This window comes from Volvox carteri (assembly GCF_000143455.1).
Source record: "Volvox carteri f. nagariensis unplaced genomic scaffold VOLCAscaffold_8, whole genome shotgun sequence".
In the NCBI taxonomy this organism is placed as follows: domain Eukaryota; kingdom Viridiplantae; phylum Chlorophyta; class Chlorophyceae; order Chlamydomonadales; family Volvocaceae; genus Volvox; species Volvox carteri.
Window position 1 is genome coordinate 2,344,558 of NW_003307551.1, and position 24,921 is coordinate 2,369,478.

Consider the following 24,921-nt stretch of genomic DNA (forward strand, 5'->3'; position numbering starts at 1 on the left):
AGGTCCCCCTCGCCCCGTACGGCAAGAGCACTCGTAGGGAGGGTCAGGGGGAGGGGGAGGGGGGAGGAGCCGGAAGGGACGTCCGTGCGGGGCCCGGCGGATGCCCGGCTGAGCCCCGGGGCCGGAGGGCGGGCAGCGGAACACACACACACACACACACACACGCACATCCGGCCATCCCCGAGAGATGGGGCCAGACGAGAGAGGTGCCAGGGGCCAGGGAGCAGGGGGCCAGGAGGCAGGGGGTGGCGGGTGGGGGCCGGCCAAGGGAGCGGTGGTGAGGGGGGAGAGGAGGGAGGCTGCTGTGAGGTGAAGGTTACAACGGTTTACAGATCATAGATCATGTTAAGTTGAAGGCATGTTGAGTTGAAGGTAAAAGTGGAGCACGGGGATGACTAGGGGGCTGGACGGTTTGTTGCCTTGTAGAGTAGTTCCTGTGTGTATAAGAGCACAACCCGCCTGGACACCGCCATCACGCTCCGCCACGTGACATACCCCAAAACACACACGTACACTAATCCTGGCTACATGACACCCACCTATACTGCCCGCATCAATGGCCCTCGCGAAACCCACACGCAATCCCCCCTCTACTCCCCCCCAACCCCCTCACACGCACCTCCATCCATGGCTGATGCTGAGCTGCTCCCACAGCCCCTCCGCCCTCACCACTGCCTCGTACAGAGATCGGCAGACCTGGACGTGTAGTGTTTGGGGGTTGTTTGAACGGGTTGGTGGAAACGGAGGGGGGAAGGAGCAGTACAGTACGACAGGACCGAGAACAGTACGAGTGGCGCGCTTGGGAGGGTGCATGCAGGGAGGTGGGGGCCATAAGCACGGAAGGACGCGTTTCTTTTGTGGGGTGAGGCACTCCAATAGATTCAAGGACTTCCGATCCAAGGAGTTAAACCGGCTAAGGGCTTTCTGGAATTGTAGTTACCTTGTATGTGATTATGCAATGGATATCGAAGTAGTGTCTGTCAGTGACTCAGCACACAACACACAGCATATCACAGCAAAGCACAGCAGAGACATCAAAGACTGTACGGTTACTGTACTTACCATTGCCACTTTTATAACCTGGCCGGGATTAGAGCACCGGACTACGCATTCCATTATACTTGTCAGGACGGAATTCGGCAAGCTGGAGATCGTGATTTGGCTGTCTGTGACCACGTCATCTCCTTCGTTGATGACCATGGCTGATGCAGAACATGCACTTCGAATAATTTTATGTTAGCTAGTATAGACTTCTTAGGTGAAAAATTGCGAAGGGCTTATTGTAACAGGTCCAAGCGACGGCCTTTGGCAGCTGTTCCTGCTACGCAATTCGAAAACTAAATTTTTTGGCCATCTGTGTGTTACTTCGTGCACTTATTGCTTTCGAGTCCATCCGGTGCCGAAGAACTTGGTATCGTGGCAGCCTGTGCAGGAGTCCAATTAGTTGGTTTGTACGCTGTTTGCACGACTAACGAACCCGCGGAACAGCTCCTACTCCTCGATCCTCTGCCAACCGCCGGAAGCTTTCCCTTGGCCGCATAATTGGATATGGGGGGAACGTCGAGTCTCCTGAGACTGCCTTTTGGTCTCTTATAATTCGCACACTGTAGTTCTATGGACTTGAAGGCTATCGCAATGCGCAAAAGTCCCCAGTGCGGATTATACTGTCGGGGGGGAATCACTTGCGACAGGAAGAACAGAGGGCGTGAGTGAGGGATGGCCGATCCCCATAAACGTGTTGCATGTTCCTGTTGTACTCACAAAGTATTGTAGCAGGTGTCGCGGGATGGACATGGGTTTGTCGTACCGCAGGACAGTGGCAAAGTGCGGCGAGTTTCGTGTAATTGGGATTTTGTCTGTGTTTTTGAACTAGAGACATGAAACGTTGAGGACTGCGTGCATGCGACAGCTTGCTGATCACTCATTCATAGCAACACTCCTTACACGCCAACCACCAGCACAAGAATCAGAGGCATTACGGACTTCACCTAGGTCCATATGCAAACCAATGGCCATAACAACGAATGCGCTGTCCGTGCAACAGTAAACGATAATACACACCATGAAAATTAGTGGCTTGCGAGTCACAAGGTTTTCCGGAGCACGCCACGTACGGTGTTGTCCGTCCGGTCGGCCATGTGGCCTATGCTTGCAGATGGCTTCCATGATGATCATGATGATAATGATGATGCGACCAAGTGGCTGGATTGGCCATTCGTTGACACGACGAGGCCCCCAAGCACGCTTCCTTCGAGGAAGAAAAAAATGCCTTCCCGGAGTATGTCCTTGCCCACCCCACCACCCCCGCGTGCTGCATCCACCATGCATATTTGCTGTCTGCTGTGACGCGGTGAATGGTACTCTGCAGGGTGTGTGCGCGCGTGCGTACGTGCATATGCAGCCTTATACGACCTGGGACGAGTCCAATAAACCCCACGCTTGCACAGCAACTCCCCAACTCCACCTCCATCAGCGCATTTGTGGGACGCAGCATTCCCGGTATGGTGTAGTGTGGTGAGTATGTACGGAGGGAATGCACGTGCAAAAATATAAGGAATCAAGTACCGACGTCCAAGGCGCCAACACCAACTGGGTGTGGGAGGGGTCGAGGGGCGGGGGATGCGCCATCGAGGGCACTATGCATGCACCTTTCATGCGGTAAAGGTCGTCGTCTTCATGCCTCATGGTAACTTTCGATACACTGCAGGACGGAGGCAACCAACACACTTTCATGGCACAGGGCGCATCTGTGGCGCACCCGCCATGACGAAGTTGGCAGTGGTATCATCTTCAGCCCCGCACTGTTCGGTGTTGTGTACGTGCCCTTCCTCTTACCGTCCCTGCATTCCCTCCACCAGAATAGATACACAAACCCATGTTCCAAAGTCATGCAACGCAGCAAGGTCCAGAAACGCACACTGCGCTGCTCAATACACTCTTCCCTGCACCCTGTCACCGCAAAATGCAACCCAACATTCCCCTCCATGCACACCAAGGCATGACACAGGCCTCCACCTCCGCGCTCCCCCCGGTCCATCCCTCTAGAACCGCTTAAGCAATAGTCGCCTCTCCCTTTCCACACCGGCTCTCAGGCCACTGATCAGCCGGCGCCGCCCCATCCGGGAATCCCCTTCAACCTTGCTGAGTACATTCCTGCAGGAAGGTGGCCGTAAGCCTGACCCGCAGGCGGTGGATAGCCCTGCAAGCCCCAGGGGAGTCCCAGGTGCTTGGCCCGCCGGTTTCCAGTCTTGGGCGGCGCATAGGGCATCTGCTGCTGCAGCTGCAGCGGGGCCGGCGGAGGCGGCGGCATCGGTGGTTGCAAGGCCTCAAAGTCGGCGCCGACGCCGACACGAGGAGGCTGCACCGCCGCAGCCAGGCCCTCCGTTGCGGCGGCGGGTGCGGCTCCCTGCAGGCTGCCGCCGTTAAGGGTACCTGCCGCTGGGCGGCCGTACGGCACAGCCGTCCCACGTGCCGTGTATGTGTAGGCAAAAGGCTCGCCAGGCTCCGGTACCACGGTTGCTCGTCCCGAGCTACCGTACGATGGACACCAGCCATAAGTACTCGCATAATGCCATGAATGTCCCGCCGCCGCGCTTAGGTAGCTGTACGGACCCATTGCGTGGGCGTACGGCGCTGCAGCGGCGGCGTGCGCCGTCACTGTTGGTGTCTGAACTGGCGACGGTTGGAGCATGCTGGCGTCATCTCCGCCACTCATGCTCATTCCGGACGGCCGTGAGTACGTGTTGGGAACCGGCGGGGCCGCCGCTGACAGCGAGTGCTGTGGAGCCCGCGCGGCTGCAATATCGTATGCATGGTACAGAAACGTTGACGGTGGCATCGCCGCCTGCGCGGCTGCCTGCACTGGCAGCTGAATTCTGTTTGCAGCCGTCCCTGCAGCCGTCGTTGGAGCAGAGCCGTAGGTCGCAAGCGATGGATGAGCAAGCCGGGATGCCGGCGCCGGCTGCACCACCGCCGCTGTGTCACTACCAGTAGCTACCCGGCGGGACGAAGCCAGCGGCTCTGACGACATAGCGCCAGGCTGGGGCCCAGCGGCAATCGCTTGCCCCTGAGGCCGGGTTGGCGGCGGCATCATCGACTGGGACGCAGGGCCCGGCACTGCGGTACTCGCACCAGGAGCAGCGGGGGCAGTAGCCGCAGCCGTCCCGCTGGTAACTGTCCAGCCGCAATGGTGGCCCTGCCTCGCGCCCCAGCCCGGCAGGAGCCCAGCGGCGGGCAAGGCGGTGCCCGACATGTATGTGTACGATTGAGGCGGCGCAGCGAGTGCTGACTGTATCTCGTGCGACTGCGATTGCAGCGGCTGCGCTGCCGTCTGGCTATCACGTGCCAAGAGGCCGCCGCCAGCAGGGACACCAGTATTCCCGGCGACCAGTTGCAGTGGCGGCGGCGGCGGCGCCGCCGGGCAGCCGGAGGATGATCGACAGGTTCCGGTGATGCGTGCACCGGCCGTCCCGGCCGGGCATCTTGTTGGTTAAGGTAACTCCCCTTGTTCGCATCGCCAGCGGCCGCCCCTCCATTGCAGCCATTGCCGCTACTACTGCTGCTCGCACGCGGTCCGACGCCACCAGGCACTGCTCCCGGCAGCTGAATTGGGTGCGGTGGCGGCCAAGACAAAACCCTGGAGGCTGTTAAGGCGGGTGGTTGTACGGCAGCTGGCCAGGCGGACGCCTCCGTGCCGCCGCCACTACCACCTGATCCTGCTGTTGCCGCTGCTGCCGCCATTAAACCAGGCTTTGTGGACTCCGCTGGTCCCGCTCCCCAGGCCTGCACCTGCTGTTGTTGCGGCTGGTGGCTATGTTGGTGGTGGCGGGTTAGCAGCAAGTGTAGCTGCTGTGCGAGGGCTGACGGGGTGTACGATGATGCAGAATGCTGGGCTCCTGAGCGGAGAGCTTGGGCATCGGTAACCGCAGATGCCGCTGCGCCGTTAGCTGCCGCCGCCGCCGGCACCGCAGTAGCTGCTATCGTCGCCGCCGGCACCGTAGCGGCGGGGGCGGCGGACGCGTGCACGGACGCTTCTGCAGAACCCGTTGACTGCTGCCGCTGCGAAGTGTAAGATGACACGGCGCCGTACGAAGAAGAAGATTGCGCCGCCGCCACTGACAGCAGGGCGCTTCGCAGTGCCTGCTGGCAGCTCGCGAGGCGCTCATACAGCGCCGTCACCGCGGGCGATAAGGGTGAGGACCACTCAGAAGACAGCGACTCAAGGGGTGTGGGCCCTAGGGGCTTTGCGGGGTCCAGGGGCAAGATGGGCAGCAGCTGCGGCTGGGGGGGTTCTGGGCATCTGTTGGTTTCGGAGCCGCCGCTGGCCATACGGCCGCCGGCTTGCATGGCGAGTGGATCAGCCGCCGAATCTGGGACGTGCGGTGGGGGTTGCGAAAAGGGGGAGGGGAGAGTGACCGCACAGAGCAGGGGCGAGGGATTGCCCCGGAAACGACGGGGAGCCCTTCAGAGCTATTAACTCATATCAGTGGGATCATGGACCTGAAGCGCACGCGGGGGAAATGGTGTCTGGGAAGGGTCAGCGCTCGAAAACGGCGTAGCCGTGGCGTATTAGCGCTGATAACGCCGACAGATGCCGCCTCAACCGCGGCCACCGTACAATAGGTTTCGCGCCTTCACCCTATCCAATAAGCCTACAATTCCGCGCGTAGTACCATTCCGTCGGCTGCATCAGCACCGTCAGCCAAGAGTTGGGGAATCACATGGACCGCTTTCGTAGTAGCAACCAAAGCCTAGAACTCTGCCGTGCCTACCAAACCCCCAGTGCTTCACACGTGCGCAGGTCCCGTTCACTTAAACACGGCCCCTTTCAACCCCATTCTCGTACCTCGCACAACCAATGGCTGCTGTCGCTGCTGCTGGGGCAGTGGCGCATTCTCTGCGCTCGGAAGACATGTAGGACATCGTTGGGACTGAACCTGCAGCCCTGGCACCTGCTGCAGCTGCTCCCCTATGCGTGGCACGGAATCCCCCACCGGTCGCTCCTGAACGCCTTGCAGCGAGTCATCACCCTGCCGCGGGGCGCCGCTTCCGCGATGTCCTTCACCATCTCCTGCTGCTCCTCCTGCCGGTTGGCTGTCGTCTTGGCCCGCTTGTACTTTCGCAGACACAGCACCGCCGGGCTCAGATTCGTGTGCAAGTGCACCCGCAGCAGGCTGCGGCAGCTGTTCCTGCTGTTGCTGTTGCTGCAGCTGATGCTCCGGCGATGGCTCGGTCCGAGCCTGCTGCTGTTCCGGCGGCTGTTGCGGCGGCGGCTGTACCGGTGGCTGCGGCAGCTCGGGGTTTTCGGATTGCTGCTGTTGATCCTGGGCTCGAGCACGCGCCAGTGCCAGGGCCTGCGCCTGGGCGTATGCCTTGACGGGCTTCTCCAGTGCCATGAGAGTACCCAACCAAGAGGCAAGTGTCTGGATGTTGGACGGAACTACCGGGATGCCGGCGGACTGAGGGCGGGCGAGGGCGAGGACGGGAAGGTGCCAGCGGTTTGGCGTCGCGTTCCGTGGGACAGCAGGAAGGAAGGGATTTGTATGGTGGTGGGTGGGTATAGGTTGCGCAGCGTGATGTGTGTAGCGCGTTGCCATGAACGCAGCGCGGCGCTGGCCAGGGGCTATTGCTACTGTTGCTGCTGCAGCCAGAGCGAGAGCCAGAGCAAATAACTGTTTCATTCGTAATACAGTTCCTGTCGGCTTCCGTGCAGGGAAAATCTATTGCGTGTGGCTCTATTCACCCTGTAGAAAAACAACTCTAGCCTTGCTCCAGCCTGGCAAAGGAGGCCATTTCCCACACACTTATCATCAATGCCCCAAGGTCAGCTTATGGAGCACATACGCACCACGCCACACGGCAATCTTCCCTTTGAACCCTGCTTCTACACACGACGTCGGAGTTGAACACATGCGCGATGCTTCCTTTCCTTTCCAAGGCCTCACACACATTACACTTCATATTGTCACCTGACAGAAACTGGATATAGCCGCCACCAGCTCCGCAGCCGACATGGCCGAAGGGTGCCGGCACCCTGTAGCTCGGAAGAACGTCAACAGCTGATCCAGCACGACCAGCTGCTGCTGAGTCAGTGTCACGTGGGGCAGGGAAGGCTGCTCAGTACAAACCCCGCCAGGTGAAACCTCCCCCATGGCCGCTGCTGACGCCGCGTCCCCTTTGGCACTCGCCTTCCCGGTCGGTGTCTTTGCTTCGGCGGCGTGCTTTGGGGAGCCCACCGCGTCCCCAGCGAGGCCCCCTCCAGCCACATCGGGTGAATCAAAGGACTGCCGCGTCACCTGCGCCTGCTGTTCCGTTTGCATTTCCTGAAGCTCTGTCATCGCGACTGTCGCAAACACCGCAACCTCTGGTGGCTTGGCGGCTATTTGCGCGGAGACTTTAATCGCGTCCGCGTTTAACCCCCCTGCCGCTGCCTCCACTGCTTGCCGTTTCGCAGGCCGAAGCAGCTCCGCCGAACATCCGCCATCAGCGGCCGCTCCGAAACCCGCAGCCATGCCTCCACCTTCTTTCTCCTCCATTGCCTTCTCTGCATGAGTTTGGTGGTGCCCAGACTCCGTGATTGCCATGTTGGCACCCGGCCGCGGCCCGCTCATCGTAACCGCCGGGCTGCCACCTGACGGGTCATAGGAAGTCTTGGAGTCCCTAGCCTGGTGAGGAGGGGAGGCCTCCATCGCTGTCCCCGCGGGCGCCAGGATCCGGCTGTCCAAGGAGGCTGCATTCTCCCTGGCTGGGGTGACAGCGCGCTGAACGGTGCCCTTGTCCAGCGCTCCGAAACCGCCGTACTGTGACCCTACACCAGCCGCAGAGCCGGAGATACCAGTGGTGCTGCTCACGCCGAAACGGGGCACAGGGGTCCCAGCTCCTGCTCTAATGGCACGTGCAGCGGCCGAGGCGGCGCGTTGGTGTTCTGATCCCTGTGATCCGCAGCATGCGCCAGCCGGCAGCACCACCATCGTCACATTCTCCTCAGCATTGCGTGTGCGGAGGGCGGCAGGCGGCGCTTGGGAGCCCTGTCGCATCGCCAGCGCGGCACGCGGCGTCACGCCTTGAATGGGCTGCCTCCCCATTGAACCATTACATGCCGTGAGATCTGCGCCGTGTAGCGGCTGCCCACCGGTGACAGTAGCACACCCACCATCGACATCAGGACCACCCGGCATAGCCTGGCCTGGACTCACAGCGCCCTCAGGGACCGGCCCCTGCGATATTATGGTTGCCGTGGCCTGCAGCAATCCACACAAATCTGCAGGGGCGGACAGGACCTGGCCCTCGTGCGCCCCCGACACCGGGCTTTGCCCGGGTCCATTCGCCGCAACTGACGTGAAGCCCTGACCGTTATCCTGCGCACCGATGTGAGGCCGCCATAGCGCAGGGGCCTGGTGGGTGGTGGTGGTGGTGGTGGTGATGTCGGACGGTGGGGTGCTGGACAGATCCTTGGGGCTGGTGGCGCTGTTCCGGGGCTGAACTGACGACACGCCCTCCACCACGGAGCCCTGGAGGACAAAGCGCCTGTGGGTAGTGGGAGTCAGCTTAAACAGCGACGGGCGAGCCGCTATACCGGACGCAGCTGCTGCCTCTAGATTGCCGACGCTGGCAGCTGCAAGCACGGCCGCAGCATTCCCGCCACCGCAATCCAGGTGCTCCTGTTCCTGCTGTTGCTGCTCCAGTTGCATTTTGTGTGCTTGTTGAGGCTGCTTGCGGCTCGCAGGACTGGGGTCGAAGCGCGGCGGTTGCATTGGACTTGACGAGGACAGGTGCCGCTGCAGCGGCGTACGCATGGTGCGGGCGGCTGACGGGCGCTGCCGCGACGCAGGCGACAACCAGAGCCGGTCACCGCGGCTGTAGGGTGTGTGTCCGTCGACACTTAGTCGCGTTGCCAGGGCAGAGGCTGAGGGCCCGGTATCACTCCACAGCAAGCCGTGGACATCACCGCGGCTGTGCGCACCTGCCTGGTTCCGGAGCGGAGTGGAGCTAGGGTTATCGTTAACGGCAGCTGACGGCGGCAATAGCGCTAGCCTAGCGTCGGCGGAGCTGCCGCCAGGGCTGCTGCAAGGCTCGCCCATTGTTAACGTGGCGGCGGCGGTCCTACGGCCAGTGTCTGTCATGCCTGCGGACCCAGGTGCTGGTCGGCCAGCAGGCCTCATCATGCCTTGTGCTGTTACGCCTCCAGGTGTGCTGTACACACCAGCGAGCACCGCTGCCGATTGGCGCTGTGATCCGCGGCCACAAGAGGCTGGCACCGTTGGGCAGCAAGACGCCGACTGCACCGCGGCAGCAGTTGCCGCCTCCTGCTGTCCTTCACTGCATTGCCCCAACCGCAGCTCTCCAGCCGCCGCCGTTGCGCCAGGATCAACATGTACTGCATCAGCAGTGGCCTGTAAGGCGGCTCCGTCCTGAACGGCAGTTACCTCGGCCGTTGGCAGTGGCAGCGCGGTGGCTGCGGAAACGCCCACCCCTACCTGCGGTGCCGCGGCCTCCCCATCGCTCTGTGCGCTGCTGCCGGTTCGCTCACCGCCTTCCTCCATTATTAACCTTATGTCAAGATCGCGGAGAATGATGGTTCTTGAGTAACGCCGCATCGCCCACGGCAGCCCAGAAGCAGATCCCCGCTGGACCCGTGCTCCACCTGTAGGGGCGGAAGCCGGCCCCTGACTGCCAGCACGCCCGCCATCAACCCTGCCGCTGCGGCTTTGGCTCGTCAAGTTAGACCGCTGCCGCGCCGCCGACACCACTCCGGCCAACCCCCCATCCACAGCACCTTCAGCGGATCCAACAACATGAGTGGTAGTGACAGCGGCGTCGGCGGATGCGAGCAGCGATGGTGTGACCCCTGCATCAGTAGTAGGCGGCGCCGCTGCCGACGGCAGCTGCACCGCGGATCCTACCACGGTCCCCTCAAATGTTCGACCGTCGCCATCGACAGCGCAAGTCCCATCACCTTGCCAATCAACCCGGCGGCCAGTTGCGGGTGATGGCTGCAGCTGCGTTACCGAGCCGCGCAACCCTGCCGGAGTCCACCTAGGCGGCCGCATGGCTAGATCACGCTGCGTGGCCGCCGGCGTCTGACCCACAGCCGGCACTGCTTCGTTTGCTGCCATCCAGATATTGCGCGTAGAGTCGTCCGCGGCAGCACACGCCGTACCGTCTCTGTCATCCGTGGCTCTGGCGCCACCGCCGGCAGCCTCTGCCCTCGCCCGTGGTGGCTGCGGCTGCAGCGATGGCTGCTGCGCAGGGCAAAGGACCGCGGTAGGCCGTGCCGCGACCGGGGTGACCCGTGCGTCAGGTGCTGCATCTCGGTCTTGTTGGCGGTCGCGGGTCTGCAGGCTGCTGCTTGATGGCTGCTGCTGGGTTGGGGGATGTTTCTGTGAGTCGGGTGTTTGCAGCTCGATGGCCTTCCGTTTTAGTAGGCTGCGCGCACGATCTGGGGTTGTGTTGGGGCAGGGCGGAGAGGTAGCGCGGGACGCGGGTCAGGGATTTGCCCGGGTGAATGCCCAGTGCAGTTCGACAGCTGCTCCTGCATTGTAAACAGCTGCAGACGGAGCTGGAAACCTAGAAGCGATGCTCGTCAAAGAACTTCGTGATAAGGGAACATGCACAGACAGCGCCGTGCGAGCAATGCCGTACCTGCACTAGCTGCCTTCCGGGCCAGTCCACTTGCATTGGGCGTTTCCCAGCCCACTTCCTGGATATGGCAGACACCAAAATAGGAGCAGGCCAGTCAAGCATTGTAGGGAGCATGGTGCGGTCCCCTGTCGCCCCGGTTGCTATGGGTACTATTCTCAGTTCCCTAGACAAGCTCCCCATAAGGTAAGAGCAGAATGCCAAGTAAAGCACGGAAACCTCTGTGCTTCCGACAAAGCTGGAAACAGGAACCCCTCACCATCGAATTGCTTGCAGCTGACAGCGCTGTCGAACGACGCCGCTCCCGCGGCGTCGGAGCTGGTGCCGGTGTCTGGTGTGCAGTATCCTGCAGCAGTGGCGGGAGGTTTTACTGCCGAGCAAAGAGGGTACAACAGAAAAGTGCCTCAACTTGAATAAAGGCACAGTACGATCATTCTGACGCGCTTTTAACGCGCAAGGCATTAAATAACGAGAATTAACCAACCCGTCCAAACCCAAGTACGCTCGGCAGTCTTTCCCCAGGTCTATATGGAGTTAGCTGTGCCTCCGATCCAAGGCCGGAACCGTGGAATCACCGTTGTTGTGCACCTGCCCCGAAAACTTACGTCGTGCCGCCATGCCGACTCAATCTGCAAAGGCGCGAAAGGTTTTTGTTATATCCACAAATAGTAGTTTTATTAGCATGCAGACACTGGTATACGGATTCAAGGAAAGTCGAAACCTCCACGACATAAAATGTTTCGGCTGCGGAGCTCCGCGGTTCCAACCGAAATCGTCCCAAACCCGAAGCACTTTGGCGCTCCAAGAACATCCCTAGCCTCATGCACGCATAGAGTTCTCTATTTACCTTTTCAAAGTCTTGCAGCGCTGCCCTCTTCGGCGGGTGCTTTGCCGCCTGTGGGTCCCAGTTCCAAGGCGCCAGACTGGCCAATTCCTTCAGCGACATGTTGTTTGACACCTGCCTACGTCTGTAGTCCCACCGCCGTGTCCTTTGGCCAATTGGAGTACTCCCTCTACTCCAAAGTAGTCCCCGTTACCGAGTCAACCTTGGTGCAAAGTGTGGTCATACACGAACATTTTGCGTCAAACATATTTGCATCGACCCATAGTGAGCTAAGTTCTCTCCTGTTATCCCTGCCATCCATGTTGGTCACAGGCGCTCAAAACAGTTCATGTCGTACAATTGGATTTCGCATTAGTTCCTCAGGCAACAAGCATCTTATATGCAAACATGACGTATGCTAACTTGTTTCAGCTGTGTAACTGACTTGCTATAAGACTGCTGAGCACGCCACTGGCAACGTGGATCTGCTTGGGAAGAGTTCCTCTCAAAGGACCAGTTATCATACATGCTGGAGTTATGAGGAATACTGATTATCTAAGTTAGTAATAAATCAACTCCCATAGCGCTGGCCGCCATTTTTTCCTGCTTGAGGTCGGCGAGACTTGGGCTGTTTTCTCCGCGAATCTGAGGATGGGAGACCGGCAGTACCACCATCACAATCGTTCGTTCCGCGGTGGTCACGGAGGTGGGGCGGGGGGCTACGGTGGCGGGTACGACCAGCACGGCTATCACAATCACCGCAGCGGCGGTCGAGGTGGTCGAGGTGGCGGCTGGCACGGCGGTGAAGGACGCGGTGGCGGCCGTGGCGGGTACGGCCGCGGTGGTGGCGGCGGCGGCTACGGGAGCCATGGCGGAGGGGTCCAGCACCACGGCACAGACGGAGGGCGGGGGCCCGGCGCTGGTGGCGGCGGTGGCTATCAGCGCAGCTACATCGGCGGAAAGCGTGGTCGAGATGAGGGTCCCGAGGGTCAGCCCCCCAAGCTGAGTCCGCAGCACCTGCTGGTGGCCAAGCTGCTGGGCGTGTGCGATCGTAACACGGTGAGAGCAGCAGGCATGCCACAATAGGCAATGTGAAATAGGAAGGGATCAAGTCAAGTAAGAGGGGAGACGCGTGTTGGTCTGAAATGGGGTGTAAAGATGCATTGGGGCTTGTCTCCACGCAAGAGCAAAGCAGGAACGGCCAACGACATTCGAACGGTGTGGAGCGGAGTGGGATGGAATGGAGCGCCCCCGGGCTTGGTCGCAGTGATAGGATGTGTGCAGGATAGGCGTGGAGTTGGGAGTGGGAGGCTCCAAATCTGAATGAAGCGGGGTGCGACCATTGCGCTGGTGGGGTGGGAAGCAGTGAGGTCTGAGCGGATGAGGGAGATACAGCCAGAAGGGGATATATGTATACAAAGGTCAAGCGAATAACTGCCGACGTCCTAATGCCGAGGGGGGCCGCGGCCGGCCGGGCGGTAGGTATGTTGAGGGCTTTGGGTGGGTAGGGGCGGGATGAACGAGGGGGTCGTGCAGGCTGTGCAACCGTTCAAGTGAAATGCCTCCTCTCTCCCCCCTGACCCCCCTCTGTCAGGGCTCCGGACGAGACAACTGGACTGACGAGCGCTTCTTCGACGACCTGCTAAAGAGCTGCCGGCGGGACCTGGAGCACGGGGGTGATAATGTGGCCGGGCTGCTGGTGGAGGCGGCGGTGGAGGTTTCGTTCAAGACACAGCACTATGCTCTTGCGCTGGGTAGGTGGAATGAATGGGGCAGTGAGGGATCAGCGCGAAGGGACAGGCAGGTTTCGGAGCAGGGCATCTGCGGGGGGAGGAGGGGACAAGGGCGAGGGTGAGGGGGGAAGCAACGGATGAATGGCAAACGGTGGCGGTAAGTATGGCGGGGTCGAAAAAGGACCAGCGTGCGGAGGCGTGAAGTGGAGTGGAGTGGATGGTAGGGCGGGAATTACACGATTCAATATTGCAGCAGATAGCTGCTGACGTAACGTCCAAGGCGCCACTATAGCACCCATGCTGGAGTCCAAAGCAGCTGCCAGCAGTAGGGATGGGACGGTGGGGAAGTGGCCTTTCCACCCCGCTAGGCTCAGGTTGGGAGTGGAGCCAGCCTGGTCATTATTCTCCTATCCTGCCCGTTTTCCGCATGCAGTAGTTGATTTACGTGGTCATCGAAGCGGTTTCGGAGCTGCCCTTGCGGCCGTCCCCAGATTTCCCGCCCCCCTATCCCGCATTCCCCTTACCCACTTACATTTTCATATACCCCTCGTCCCATTGATCTCCTATAAACCCTGCTTCCTTATTTCATGACCGACTCGTTAGTCCCATCTAACTGCCAGTCAGCCCATAACCCCCTAATGACCCACCTCCTCCCCCTAAACCTGTACCCCCCCCGCAGGCATCCTCAACACGGAGCGCCCCGACTTCAGTCGCCGCATCACCGCCGCCGTCATCACTGACCTGCGGGACTGCCTGGCGGCACCTGAGCCACGAATTTACCGAGCCAAGCAGCTGCTGCGATATCTGGCTGCACTGCACGCCGTCAATGTCGTATCCGCGTCCTGGCTGCTGAGCACATTTACGGCGTTTGTACATGCCGCCAGCGCCGCCTTGGCGCAGGCGTCAGCGCTGGCAGCGCAGCAGGGCCACATCCTCGACGATCGTGAGGACCTGCTGGGAAGCGCGGGGGATGACGGGGGTGGCGGCGCTGCTGCGGCCGCGGCTGCCGTGCAGCCCTGGTCGGATTTCCTGGTGTACGCCGTGCTCGCAGCGCTGCCGTGGTGCGGTCGGGACCTGGCGGCGGCAGCGAGCCTGGGCGACATTGACGGCAGCGGTGACGGCGGGACGAGCCTGACGGGTCTGCTGGCGATTGTGGAGTCGTACATGGCGTCTAGGCCTGTGTCTGTGGATGAGTCTCTTCGGCCCATGTTGGGCTCCCGTAGTGAGGAGGACCTGGCCGCCAGGTGGGCCCTCTGGGTGGGGGGGTGGGGGAAAGAATAAGAGGGGAGTCATAGTCTTTTGCGTTCCATCATCCAATGCCCCTCACCCCGCCCGTCCCTCTTCCCTCTCCCCGTCCGCCGCAGGAGTGACAGTGGCGGCGCCTCCTTCCTGGGTGAGCTGTGGTCCGCCATCATGGAGTGCCGGGACAACGCCTGGGAGGTGCAGGTGCTGCCGGGGCCGCATGTGCCGTACCTGCAGAAGCTGGCGGCGGCACAGCCCCTGCAGGACCTGGAGCCGCTGGAGCTGCCCACCTGGCCCGCAGGTGAGAGGGGAATCGCAAGGAGGGGGTTGGGGAGGCTGACGGAGGGAGAAGAGATGGCCAAAGGGAGGGGTGAGCGGGAAGATGTGTGGGGATGGGTTTAAAGGTTTTTTTTGTAAAGGAGGGGAGTAGACGCTGTGGAAGTGCAGGAGCGACGATATGCGGGAGTCCGGGAGAAGGGCCCAGATTTAAAACAATGGCGGAGGAGGAGGATTTCCTTCCTTCCCATCCAAGTACGCAACCTTTTCGTCGTGTGTCTTTGGGCTTCCCAGGCTCCGGGCACTTTCGAGTGCGGTGTTGCGTGATTGCTTTGGACTCCCCCCGCCCGCAGTTGGTGCTTGGAACGCACGGCGGCGGTCATTGCTTTTGCATTCCTGCATCCCCTACGATTCCCCGTCTTTCCCCCTCTGCCCTCACCCCCTCCCTCCACTCCCTAGGAGTGGACACCTCCTCCCCCCCGGCTGTCATGTCGGCCCGTGTTCGCCGGCTGCTCCCCCCCCGGGGCGGCATCCGGCTGCTCGCCCGCGAGTACCTGGGTAAGGACCTGCCGGCTGTGGAGCGGCTGATCGTGGAGGAGTACGTTCTGGATACCCTGGCCTTACTCAGCAGCGACAGGTGGGAGAAAACAGGGGGACTTAGGGGGGTGGTGAGGGTGATGGCGTGATGGTGTAGGACTCGTATGTTGCAAGGAGCAAAAGATTAGAGGCCGGCGTCCAAAGCACCAGAGGGGGTGTATGTGTGGGGGGGGGATTGGGAGGGACTTAGGGGATGAAGGGGGTTGCCGGCGCAACCATCCGTCCACGCGAAAACACGCAGAAGAGGTGAGACCAAGTCACAGAGCGGCGCTCATTCCGTTAGTGGCGTCGTTGACTGCCTGGCGAGTTCGTTATGCATTTTCACGCCCCTCTCCTTTTTGCCCCTTCATAAAATAGACCTCGGCCCCACGGCTCCCAATTCTTTGGCAGGATGATGCCAATTCCCATTCCGATTTCCCAGTACTTGGTGCTTTGGACTCGCCAGTTAACTCTTTTATCTTCTGCTTCATGTAGCTCCTCCCCCCCCCTCCGCCTCCTCCCTGCACACCCGGCCCCCCTCGCCTTCCACTTTCCCTCCCAGGACCGCCTGCGTCCTGACTCTCTCCGGGGCGCTACCCCACCACCTGGCCTCCGTGTTTGGTTCCGCCGACCGGACCAACGTGCGCAACTTCGTAGCCGAGGCGCTGTTCAGCCAGATGCTGCGGCTCCCTAGCCCCGCCCTCTCCCACGCCGCCTACTGCACCGTGCTGGTGGATCTGTGCAAAGTGCCGCAGTTCCAATTCGCCCGGGCGCTGTCTTCCTGCGTGCGGGAGCTCTTCGGCTGTATGCCGTACCTGGATCCGGAGCTGCGTTTCCGCCTGGCGTCGTGGCTGTCGTATCACCTCTGTTCTTTTGGGTTTCAGTGGCCGTGGGACCGGTGGCAGTGGGTTTCGGAGCGGCCGGTTCATGACCCGCAGCGGTGCTTTGTGATGCTGCTGCTGCACCGCCTGCTGAGGCTGGCGGACTATCCGGTGGTGAAGCAGGTGAGAGCGTGGTTTGGGGTTGGTAGTGGCCCCCTCCCTCAGCATCATCCTGCGCCCCCACTGGGTGGGGTCCATCTGTCCATATTTTGGATTTCTCCCCCCCCCCTTTTTCACTATTGCCCTGGCAGCAGCTTCACTCGTTCGTGGTTCGTCTTTCCCCCTTTTTTCCCCCTTCTTCCCATGGCTCTTTCTCTCATTGCCGCGCCCTCTTACCTCCGCTCCCTCTCCCCTTCCCCCAGTCCCTGCCGCCCTACTTCCAGGCGCTGCTGGGTGCTCCCCCCGCCCTGTCAGGGCCCCCCCTGCCTGGCAACCTGCCACACCACCAGCCCGCGCACATGCAACCTCCCAAGGATCCATCACAACAACAACAGCAGCAGCAGGCGCCCGCAGCTCGCCGACGTGGCGGCCCCCACCGTCGCGACATCACCGACGAAGCCGACCCCGATCTCCTGGAAGACGACCAATTGCAGCAGGAGCAGCAGCAGCCGGGGGCCGGGCCGGGTGCTATGCAAGTGGATGGGGAGGAGCGGCCTCAGCCTCAGCCCGAGCAGCAGGGGAGTCAGGGTGGGAATGGTGTCAAAGGCGAGGGCGAGGGTGGAGCAGCGGGTGGGGAGGGGGCCGCGGAGGTGGCCCGCCAGCAGGCGGCGGCGGCGGCAGCATCCTGGTCTGTAGACCCAGTCTCCGAGGCGGCTGGTCTGCTGGTAATGTGGTGCCGTCAGGAGGGCAGCTCAGTGGCTGCGGCCAGCAAGGCCCGGTCGCTGCGGCCCGAGCAGGTGGCGGCGCTGTGGTCGACCAAGGTGATGGACTGGCTGCATGCCAACTGCGGGCACCTAGTGGAGCAGCAGGGGCCGCTGGCGACGGCCAAGGTAGGATGGGGAAAAAGGGGGGAGGAAGGGGGGGAGGGCAGCTCGTGTGGGTGGGTGTATATATGGGTGGGTGCGGATGCATGTGATATGGACTTTGGCCGGCGACGGGTGCTGACGGTGTGCGCGTGTGGTGTAGTGTCGGATAGGAAGTGAAAAAGGTTTGCACGAGTGCTGTTAGCAGTCGTAATCAACTCGTAATCAACTCCCCTACCCCATCCCCGGGCCCTGTCTTCATTCACGGGAGGATGTCGGCAGTTTGATGTGTCCATTCTGTCGCAGACTTCGCCACCCCGCTCAACCCCCCCTTCTGTTCTGACTTTCTACCACTGCCGTTTGTTTTGCATTTCCGCTTTCTTTACGACTTTCCTCATTGATCTCGGCGGCTAGGTGGTCATTTCTCTTTTTCTCCTTTGGACCGGCCAGCCTCTGGACGCGGCAGCTACATACTCTTTTGCAACCTAGCTGGCCAAAACACTTTTGCAGTATGTATATCTGTCTATTCCTGCGTAGTAGTATCCGTCTATCCCTGGTATCAGCTTCACTCGTCTGTGGTTCGTCTTCCCTCGCCTCTTCTGTTGTTTGCCGCTTTCCGCTGCCCATTCCGCCAACCCCCAGGTTCTCGCCATTCTCATCTTAGCCATGGGCGTCAAGTCTCCCTCCCATCTGCACGTGGCAGTAGAGCGGTACGCGGAGGCGGTACGCAGCTGCCTGGTGGAGGCGGATGTGGAGGCGGGGGCGCTGGGGCTGCTGCAGCCGGGGACGTGGGAGGCGACCGCAGCCGCGCTGGGTGCCAGTCCCGGGCAGATGGCCATGATGGGTGTAGTACGGCGGTACCACGGCGGGGAGCCTCAGCGGCTGCTGCTGGTAGTGGATAGGATGCTGGCGCTGCACGTGATTGAGGGCGCTGGTGTGGTGGCGGCGTTGTTTGGGGACCGGGAGGCGGGGGAGGAGGAGAAGAAGGGGGAGCAAGGGGGGAGTGGAGGGAGATTGGAGGGTGAAAGGGAGGGGGCACGGGGAGTTGTGGGGGAGGTGCAGATGGGGGAGGCGGAGGAGGGACGTGGCGGCGGTGGCGCGGCAGCGGCTACGTGTGCATTGAGGTAGGGAGGGGGAGGTGAATGCCAGGGTAGTGGAGGAAAGAGGAACGGGAGGGGTACGACTGTCCGAAATTATGTGGAGGAGGGCAGGGCAGGGCTGGGCTGCTGTGGGCTCTTGGCAGGAGGGAAGGTCCGATTATGCTCGGTAGCAAGAGGGCTCGGTTCACGCATCTGCTCAAACACATATTTGGAATGAAGGTTAGGTGGGGTTAGCCCCCTGGTCCTCGGCAAGATGATGTGTGCGTCCCGATGTCCTTAAGCATTTCCCCACCACACCCACATCTCTAACCCCCTTCCTCCCCCCTTTTTCTCCCAGCTGCTTCCATGAGCCTGTGCTGTGCAGTGGCTGCTGGGAGGTGTTGCTTCACGCCCTGGACCGCGTAGTGAGGATGCCCCTAGAGCTGCCAGCGGAGCTGGAGGGCTGGGAGAAGAAGATGGCGCAACTGGAGGTGAGCGAAGAGTGAGGGAAGAGGGGGAGAGGGCTTAGTGTATATGCTGGCAGTGGTTGCCGCTGCTGCTGCTGGTATTTCTGCTTCCGGAGGATGCTGGTAGTGATGTGGTTTCGGGGTGCGTGTCAGGTGTGTTTCGCTGTGTGGAACCCACGCGGTCCTCCAGATGGGCTGTCACCACAGGGCAGCGGCAGCGCCCAGCCCCTATTTGGGGCCACTTCCTTCACCGCATTATGTGCTTATGTTGGTCCTATTTTGGTCTCTACGGCTAGCAGGAGCCGTGTACCAGTTGGCCGACCTTCCCCCCTCAACCCCCCTTCCCCCACCCGTCCTTGGTATCACTTTCACTTGCTCGCGGTTCGTCTTCCCCCCTTCCCCCACCCGTCGCTTGTCCTGCGCCCGCCACCCTCACCCACACCCGCTGTCGGCCTGGTTCAGTCCATTCACTCGGGTGTGGTCCAAAGTGTTGCGGCGGGGGCTCCGGGGCTGGTTCAGCGGGAGAGAGACGTGGCGGCGCAGGTGAGGAGGAAATTGGGGCCGGGGCCGGGGCATGAAGCTCTGGGGCGGGGACTGGGGCTGAGGTGGGGGCGATGGACCATGTGCCGCGTGTGCAAAGTAACAGCGCTGATCAACTGATTGATGTCTAGGGCTATATGACTAGCGCTAGTAGTTGCCTACTTGCCGAATTTTCCTCCCTTGCCGCCTTATCCTCTATAGTTTATAATCCCATCCCTCCTGTTCTACACCGTTCCTGATATGGCGCTGCATGCCCTGAGCTGCCCCAACCCCACCGTCCACAACCACCCTGCAAGTAACTCCCTTCCTCCTCCCCGCACCCCCAAAAATTCCCGCCACCCTGCATCGGGATTTTTCGTGTTTTCGTTTCCCCTCTCCCCCCCCCGTCCACCTCAGGTTGAGCAGGCCAGTCGGTGTGTGGAGGTGGTGCGGGACTGCCTGGAACGGAGCAGTGCTCAGGCCCAAGACTCATTGCTGCTGGTGGGTGAGGAGGGTTTGAGTCGGGGACGGGGAGTAGCTGGCGTGTCTGTGTGTGTCTGTGTGTGTGTGTGTGTGTGTGTGGGAATGTATGGGGGCGGAGCTCAGGCTTGGGGCCCAAGTGCGGAGGGCTGGTGAGGGAATATGAGAGGATGAGGACGAGGAAAAGGGGCTTTCTGCTCTCGTGGCTGCCGGGCTTACAGTGTTAGGCCGTGCTGGAGGGCCGGCTGGCCTCCTGTTAAGAGGGCCACAACTGCCGCTGCTGTGAGCAGCCAAAGAGCGGGTGACATGGCACCCACCGAGGCAACTCACTCGTTTTTGGGGGAAACGTATGCAAGAAAACTCGTTTTGCGGGGGTGGAAAGGGGAGAGGGGAGAGCCCAGTATTGCCGGGGGAACAGGTGGAGGGGTAAGTTGCGGAGGTGATGATGATAAGGGGTACATTACCACCGGCTTGGAAGGTGTGCTTGGGTTGCTGCGATGTGGGTCATGTGTGGGCGCGAAATCTCCATGCAGCAACCCATGCTACGCCACGGCCTGGAACCACCCCGCCCCATCCGTGCTCGACCACACATATTTAACTCACCACCACCACCACCACCACCACCACTGTCAGACATCAATCCACTGTCCCGGCGTTATAATCAATATTCTCTCTCCCCCCAAACACTTTGGACTCCGGCAGCTTCGAACTTTGGACTTCGGCAGAGTTCATTTCTGAGTTTTTGCATATGTTCCTCCCCCCCTCGACACCATTCGGCCCGTTTGGCCCATTACCCCTCATATTCATATGACCCCCACACGGCTTCCCTTTTACCCGCCCACTACCCTACCCCCCTTTCTGCAGACGTACCTGGGCTTTGTTCGTCTGTTCAACCGCGCCATGGTGCGGATGGATACCGCCACTGATGACGAGTCCGCCACCCAGGCCGAGTCGGCTGTGTCGCTGCTGTCGGGCTGGCTGAGGTCGGTGCTGCGGCGCTATGCGGAGCCCTCCGCAGCGCTGGTAGGCAGTGGCCGACTGCGGGAGGAGCTACAGGCGCACGAGGTGGCGCTGGGGGGCCCGCCACCGGAGCCGTTCAGACAGGCCGTGGAGGTGCAGCTGGGGTTGCGGGTGTGAGCACCGAGGGAGGGACCAGCAGGGGTGCGAGTGGTGGTTGTGTGGAGTGGTTGTGTGCGTATGTGTGTGTGTGTGTGCGTGCGTGTCTGTGTGTGTGCAGGGGGAAAGGTAGAGGGCGTGTGCATGGACAGCAGCGAAATGGGGAGGGGGGTTCCGGGGTATGGCGGAAATGGGCGCGAGGAGTGAGCTGTAGCTGTGGCGTGGGGGATGAGAGTAGGTGCGGGATTGGTTAAAAATCTATTTTAAAGGCGGCTGCTGTGAAGTGGACGATGAAGTGGCCCATGGGGCTGAAGTTTTAGGGTGTTGCAGACGAGGCGTTTGCGCTCCATTGTCACTACTAATACCCTGTGTAAACATGTGTTCGCTGTCCTTTGCTTTTGTTTCCTTAGGGAAAACACGATGTGAGGTGGGTTGCAACGTGGCTTCCGGGATTTTACTTTTGCGACAAAGCAAACGACCTGACGGACAACGACTGTTAGTTCTCAAATGAAGCATCTAGAAAACTAAGGTTTCCTGTGAATTAGGAGTGCCACTGTTAAGATGTACAGGTTTGTGTGGTTATGTTTCACTGCGAGCGACTGTGCTGGTTACTTCGGTTTTGTGTAGCTTTGTTTTCCAGGGTGCTGCCCTGAAGCGGGTGGTCTGCAGGCCTAGCTGTCGCTTGGGGGTAGTTGTAGTAGCCTGTACATTGTACGGCACCGTGAACAACTACAAATACGCGCCAAGCGCGTCCACCAGCATGTCGAGAGGTCTTTTCAGCTGGCCAGCTACTACAGTAGTGCAGCCACACCTGGCCCTGGCAAAGAGTACCCAGGGAGATGTCAAGAGAACCAACCACTGGTGATTTGTTGCATTTTTGCAAATCTGTGTACACTTCTTACTAGCATTGCTAGCATAATAGCCATGTTGAATTGTAAAGCAGCCCCTCGCAAAAATGTGATGCAGGGTACGAGCGACCCGAATACACTGTTCGTACAAAGCCAAAATGCGAAGGCTACAACGGGCCGTGCAAAGGCCAGCTTTTAAAAGCTGGGAGGCTCCCAGTGGGAGCGTGGGCTTTATGTGTATGTTTGTAAAGTTCGCGAGCGTGCGAAATTCGGGCGGGAGGTGAAGCGGCTGAATGAACTCATCCAAATGCAAAGGCCACGGCGGGACGCGCAAAAGGGCAAGCTTCAAAAGCCAAAAATAGCATAAAGTGTGAGAAAGTCGTTGGCTTGGCTACAGTCGCTGCTGTCACAGCAGGGCGGCCCTACACAGTGTCATATTTTTGTCAAGATGGCATGCTATATACTATACAGTTTTAAGGATGTAATATTACATCCTAGTTGACATCACAGAGTTTGTTTTGCTATAGGAAGGGTCTGAACAAATACAAATGCCTAATGCTGGTTAAAAATATGATATATACACAGTTTGAATTTGACAGCGTGTGCTTACATGTGTAGGCAGCTCAACAGGCCAACTTCTGCTGGCTGGTCGCCTTTAGTCAACATTTCCTTCCCCCTGAGTCATAAACATCACCACTGAGTCCATCACTGAGATTAGGGAAAGTCTGTACCCAGAAAGTCTGTACACTCACAGCCCTGTTCCATGACTACTCACATGACTACAAATGCACCAAGCAATCAGCAAACTTATCAATCAGTACAGAAGAGTCAAGCCAAAAAGCACTAGTCAATCAAAAATTCTACATACACATCATGCATTGTGCTGTTCTTGTGGCAGTTGTGCACCAATGTCCCTGTCCAGATTGCTGGGGCCCAAAAAGTCAAGCTGGCCCAGGAGTCCCCAAAACATAGGCCCAGGCACAGCCTAGCCCAGCCTGAAGAACAAGTCCCCCCATAGAATACAGGCCACCAGCTCAACCCACTGCACTTGTTTGCTAAGTGAACTGGTCTTCGCCATCCCCCTCCATGAAGTCAGGCATGAGGTCCTGCACGTCCTTCTGATGGTGGTCCACCAGTATAGATATCATTGCAGAAACTGGCACAAGTACAGCACGGTTGCCATTTCGGGTATCGGCAGCCACATTTATGGCAACCAGCTTCCCTGTTTCCGCAGAGAAGCAGCCTCCCCCTGAGTCTCCTGGCACGGGTGCTGTATCCCCACGGATAAACCCATTGGCATCCGGAGTTGTCGTAGAAATGCAGCCATGGCTTATGGAGAACGGATCCTTCTGGCTCCTGTTGGAGCATCCCAGCATGATGTACCTGCAAACCCACATTTGGGAAGTGGTATCATGCAGGCAGGTACACATGCACAGGACAGCAAACACATCCTGTTCAGATAGGTACATAGCCTGCTTGGTTCTCAATCATGTAAGGAATGTATGTTTGCTAGACTAGAAAGGTTGGGTTTATAGTGCATGTGAGAGCCCAGGAGCAGCTACATTACTGAATTAGCAATGAACCAGCAGCTCTAGCAACCAAAGAGAGCCTACTGCTCTACCGTTATCAGGTTGTGTGTATATGGGCTAGGCATATCAGGGATCTTCTCGTTGTTCTTCTATACACACATACATATACAGCCATACATGTCATGCATCATTCCCCAATCAACAACCAACCAACTCACGGCTCTCCGGCCCTGACACTGATATCCAGATTTGGTGCATTGATGGGCTTGGCTGTGCTGCAGAGCAGGATCTGCGACCTTGGATAGAGACCCAAGACTCGGGCCTTCACCAACTGCTGCATGTCACCGTCACTGTCATTGGCCCACACCTGGGAAAGGCAAAGGGACAGCATGTGTCATTGGGTGTGAGTTTCACTACAGCAGCAAATTATCCATGACGGGGTACTTCTGTAGTAACTGGCCACTGAAAAGGCCTCTGGAGATGCTGGTAGACAGTGTACCAGCTACTATAATTTCAAGTGGATTCATCCTGTTGTTGTGCTTACCTCAATCTCCTGGCCAGGTTGCAAATCTGATTTTGAGCCATGGCAATACGTGACCAGGATGCGCTTGAAAATGGGTGTGAAGATACGCTGGCGTGCCTTGTCCACGACAACGTAGGTAGAAATCACCCGCTCGCGTGCCTTTGCCTCTGGAGTCGGGAATCCCCCACCTATGCAATGAAACAATATGGATGGCTATTACATCATATAATTGCTACCATTCATTGTTATGCTAGCCTATCATTTGCCAAAATTTCCTCAGTACTGCATAGTATTGTTTCACAGCTACATGAAAGATACTAATGGACGAATGTAGCAGCTGGTACACAGTACGCGTAGCGTGACTACCAGCATCTTGTGAGGCCTTTTCAGCGGCCAGCTGCTACATTTGGTATCGAGACCTCATAAAAATTCACGATCCTGAAGTCGTCGGCTCAACCCCCACCAATCATGCTTGAGTGGAAATCGGGTTTGGCGACTCAGTGAGCGAATATTGCACAAACTTTAAAAGTAGCTGGACTGTCTCTGTGCCTGAAAAACCTGAAGACGGCTAGGTGCATGTGAGGCTGGCACATGACGTGACATGGATTGAGGACCCACTGCCCAAGGGTAGGTGAAGGTAGGCACAGGCTGGTGGTATACGAGGCTCTAAGGGCCCGGGACGGACCCCTTCAAAAGGGGGGAATGTAGCAGCCGGCACACAGTACGGCTCTATAAATACGCATGTAGCACGACCACCAGCATCTCGAGAGGCCTTTTCAGCGGCCAGCTGCTACACATTCAAAGTCACCTGGTCGCGTTTAGGGTCACGTAAATCTCACGATATCATTCACTGCATTCACACATGCATACGCATTTGCACCATTGGCAGTCACACATGCCATTCACAGGCGTTTGCGTTGTACCTAACACTCATGTCAAAAGTCACCTGGTCATGCTTACTATCATGTAAAGTTTGTGTTAGTTGCTTAAGCTAATGCACTGCCAGCCCAAATTACTCAATTCCTTCGCATGAGAATGAAGATGAAGTGTGTTAGGCCATACACACAAGCAAACTGGTGCATTATCAGTGCTTAAACTCAGGTTACATCGCTTTAAACTCGTGTTACAGCCTCAGAACGCGAATTAACGCGACGTAACGCGATCACCCGTTGTCATAGTGAATCCAAATCACTCGGGGAAAGACTTGGTCATGGATGGGTTTTCCAGTC

At 59.2% G+C, this 24,921-nt stretch overlaps 4 protein-coding genes across 4 annotated transcripts in view; 1 reads left to right on the forward strand and 3 right to left on the reverse strand.

The window, feature by feature from the left end:
- Nucleotides 1-1,116, reverse strand: part of VOLCADRAFT_88416 (uncharacterized protein) — a gene marked incomplete at both ends in the record, with an annotated part of 12,297 nt that extends 11,181 nt beyond the window's left edge. The window contains 2 exons of the mRNA XM_002948072.1: nt 620-696; nt 1,063-1,116. Of these exons, the coding sequence (XP_002948118.1) occupies nt 620-696; nt 1,063-1,116 (131 nt within the window). The remainder of the gene's footprint in view (nt 1-619; nt 697-1,062) is intronic.
- A 4,948-nt stretch (nt 1,117-6,064) lies between these two features.
- Nucleotides 6,065-11,584, reverse strand: VOLCADRAFT_116687 (uncharacterized protein; the record flags this gene model as incomplete). The annotated part of the gene is made up of 5 exons (XM_002948073.1): nt 6,065-6,458; nt 6,969-10,438; nt 10,642-10,699; nt 10,898-10,984; nt 11,486-11,584. Coding segments are annotated over 5 exons (4,108 nt in total), but the record flags the coding sequence as incomplete, so codon positions are not given.
- Nucleotides 11,585-12,112: 528 nt separating this feature from the next.
- Nucleotides 12,113-20,813, forward strand: VOLCADRAFT_88418 (uncharacterized protein; the record flags this gene model as incomplete). The annotated part of the gene is made up of 12 exons (XM_002947922.1): nt 12,113-12,520; nt 13,056-13,215; nt 13,874-14,438; nt 14,559-14,737; nt 15,172-15,349; nt 15,851-16,292; nt 16,532-17,158; nt 17,774-18,255; nt 18,569-18,701; nt 19,140-19,220; nt 19,614-19,697; nt 20,541-20,813. 12 exons carry the CDS (start codon nt 12,113-12,115, stop codon nt 20,811-20,813), a joined length of 3,612 nt encoding a protein of 1,203 aa, XP_002947968.1.
- A 1,882-nt stretch (nt 20,814-22,695) lies between these two features.
- Nucleotides 22,696-24,162, reverse strand: VOLCADRAFT_88419 (uncharacterized protein; the record flags this gene model as incomplete). The annotated part of the gene is made up of 4 exons (XM_002948074.1): nt 22,696-23,023; nt 23,388-23,536; nt 23,714-23,880; nt 24,156-24,162. 4 exons carry the CDS (start codon nt 24,160-24,162, stop codon nt 22,696-22,698), a joined length of 651 nt encoding a protein of 216 aa, XP_002948120.1.
- Nucleotides 24,163-24,921: the final 759 nt, after the last annotated feature.